Raw genomic sequence first — 2,983 nt, 5'->3', positions numbered from 1 at the left:
TTGGGGAAATAATCCGGACCACGTCATAGTTACCGGTTGTCTATGGGTACTATTTATTTGCCTACATTGCATGGGCTATGGCACGGTCACCAAGATCTTCGATCCAAGCTTCGTCAAGCCATTCCAACAGGACACCGTCAATCCCGTATGGCCTGGAGTGTCATCTTCATTACGCTGGTTCATCGCCTGCTGTTGGACCGTTCTCGCCTTCACAGTACCACATCTCGGCTGGTTCTTCATAGCTGTCGCTGTGTCAACCTTGACGACTTGGGTTGGTGTCCTTATCGATTTAGATCACCTATGAACCTGTTACAACCCGTTACCTACCTACCTACAACCCGTTACAACCCGTTACAACCCGTTACCTACCTACCTACCTACCTACAACCCGTTACAACCTGTTACAACCCGTTACGTAGTCCGCGTAATGTTAATGGGGAATGTTTAAATGGGTATCGTCTTGACGAATGCTCCGACTACCTGCCCCTACTCCTGTTCAAGGACGACAGTGAAGGTGAAGTCTTCGACCCCCCCCTTCCCGGGAAAAAAGAACCATGAGTTGCTTATTGCAAAAGTTGATCAAAGGTGACATCCCTGCACTTGTATTTCCGCAGATGATAAACGAGTTGGCGTTGTGAAACAACATCTTTATGCAATGGGCCACCTCCGCTAGTACGGATAGATCCTTTCATGGTATTAAATTCTTCGCATCGTATGGGTGTCTTGAGCAGGAAAGATTTGCATAGTGTTTCGGGGGAGAGTTTTTTGAAGTCGAGTCCATATTGCTTCAACGGGTGTTTGTAATAGTTCTCTACGAATTCGATATAAGCATGTTCTGCGAAATTAACAGTCCTAAAGTGCCTCTTCGTCACCTGCCAGGCTTTATGTAGAACATCTTGGTAATGTTTCAGACCACCCTGCTGGCTCACTTGCGTATGCTTCACATTATAACTATCGGGATGATAGCTATCAATGGCAGTAACGAGAGGACGCTCATGGTCAAACAGCATCAGGATCGAGATAGCGCTTTTCGGTAACCCGGACAGGATTTGTAAGTAGAATTCCAAACTCGGAATCGGGTCAAAAAAATAGACACGCTTTGCTTCGGACATAACTCCTCCCAATTTATTAACATATTCATCGTACGTAATTATCTTCACTCTTGTATTAACACCATCCCTCTCACTATTAAGTACCGTCTCATCCTCGTCATTGTTGGGTACTTTAAAACCGACACATTCCGGCTCGTTGTCCGTGACCATAGATATAAGACTGAAGAGGAAACATCCGCTCCATTTCCCACCACAGAGCACCACGGACAGACCGGTGGAGACTTGTAACATCTTCAGCAACAATCCAATACGGGAATCATCCACCTTACTCAATGTATACATACACCTCGGGCCTCCCATTTTTTATTCCCCTCTTTATTCCTCCCCCATCATGCTCGCTCGGACCTCCCCCATAATCACTCAGATCAGATAGGTCAGTCAAAGGGTTTTGCGCGCGACGAACACCACCAATTCGCGATCCATAACTTCCCGGACGAGCATTGTAGAGTCTTCAACGATCGTCCACTCGGGCGTTGACTCCCTGTCTGCAATTTGGGTTGATGACTTAAAGAGTCTTGGAAGCTCGAACCGGTCAGTAAGACATTGCTCGGGCTTCGCGGGTCGTTCGCAACCAAGGAGGAAATGGTGGTAGACAAATGCCGTCTTAGCCAAGTTCCTTAACACCGGGAGCAGACCCCGTACGAAAAAGCGGCTGACATGCACTATGTCCACGGGACCTATTGCCTTAAGTAGCTCTTCATCTACAAGGCCTACCACATAGGTAATCGAACCGTTATCGGTAATCGAACCGTTATCGGTAATCGAACCGTTATCGGTAATCGAACCACTCTTTTGGACCGTTGGATCCCACACGAAGTCGTTGCGGCTGAGGACATGGCAGGGTATGTTGAATGTGGCGGCCATTGCCCGACAGGTATCAGCAAGCACGAAGCGTTGATCGACGCAGAAAACACGCGCGCCCTCACGTGCGATTAAAATTGCGTCTCGACCAGCACCACTACCCGGATCAAGTACCGTGCGACCGTGCAGGCCGTCACCCTGGAGTGCCAGCAGTTTAGCCAGAGCAGGGTTCGGTTGGAAGAGTGGCGTCTGTCTGAACGGGCCGCCTGTCGAAAACACCACGTCCTGCCGTCTCCTCAACTCCGTCCACGTGTAGACCTCTACTCCATGTCGACCATGATCGCCGAACCACTGCCTGATCTGATCGCGTTTCACTTCCTCCACTGCGGTGCCAACGTCTTCGGTGCCAACGTCTTCAATGCCAACATCTTCGGTGGGAATGTTCGTGCGCGTGTCAAACAATATCAACAACTTTACCTTCACTGACGGTAACGCGCTGAACCTCAAGTCATGCAGGCTGCTCCTATAACTGTCCACTACCCAATCTGTAATCGGCTCCGGGCGTACATCTAATACACGTGTCATTAATAATTAGGCCAGCCTGAAAGAAGCAGGGGGGGGGCATCACCGCGGGGGCATCACCGCGTGATTACAACAACCACGGATCAGTCTTCGGTCGTTGCCGGCCACCCGCGGTCGAAGCGCATGCTGCCGGCACTTGCTTCTCTACCAACGGTAAACTAATCAACCGCCACGATTCGCTTTCCTACAAACATTGGAATAAGGGTGGCATTCCATACTTCACAAACTCCTTTACCACACTTTTCTTGCTTTCGATGCAAATGTTCCAAAAGTACTCCCTATTTGTGTCTGATCCGAAAGAGTCTTTCCACTCCCACTGAGCTCTAGTTGACTGGCTCGCTCTCACACGGGAATAAATATCTTAGGCGATATGTCAATTGCGCTCATTATAATGTTTGTCGTAAAAATTATAACCAACCTCCGAGTCGTTGGACACGTGTGTGCGCACGTGTGTGTGCACGTGTGTGCACACGTGTGTGCACATGTGT

At 49.2% G+C, this 2,983-nt stretch overlaps 2 protein-coding genes across 2 annotated transcripts; both read right to left on the bottom strand.

Moving 5' to 3' along the window:
* Positions 1 to 563: 563 nt before the first annotated feature.
* GNI_045830 (hypothetical protein) lies at positions 564 to 1,412 on the bottom strand (the record flags this gene model as incomplete). Its single annotated transcript, XM_011131296.1, has 1 exon — positions 564 to 1,412. One exon carries the CDS (start codon positions 1,410 to 1,412, stop codon positions 564 to 566), a length of 849 nt encoding a protein of 282 aa, XP_011129598.1.
* Positions 1,413 to 1,490: 78 nt separating this feature from the next.
* GNI_045820 (hypothetical protein) lies at positions 1,491 to 2,498 on the bottom strand (the record flags this gene model as incomplete). The annotated part of the gene is made up of 1 exon (XM_011131295.1): positions 1,491 to 2,498. The coding sequence occupies one exon, from the start codon at positions 2,496 to 2,498 to the stop codon at positions 1,491 to 1,493; it is 1,008 nt and encodes a 335-aa protein (XP_011129597.1).
* Positions 2,499 to 2,983: the final 485 nt, after the last annotated feature.

Source organism: Gregarina niphandrodes (genome assembly GCF_000223845.1).
Source record: "Gregarina niphandrodes unplaced genomic scaffold scaffold00006, whole genome shotgun sequence".
NCBI lineage: Eukaryota > Apicomplexa > Conoidasida > Eugregarinorida > Gregarinidae > Gregarina > Gregarina niphandrodes.
This window is presented reverse-complemented; position numbering and strand designations above follow the sequence as displayed.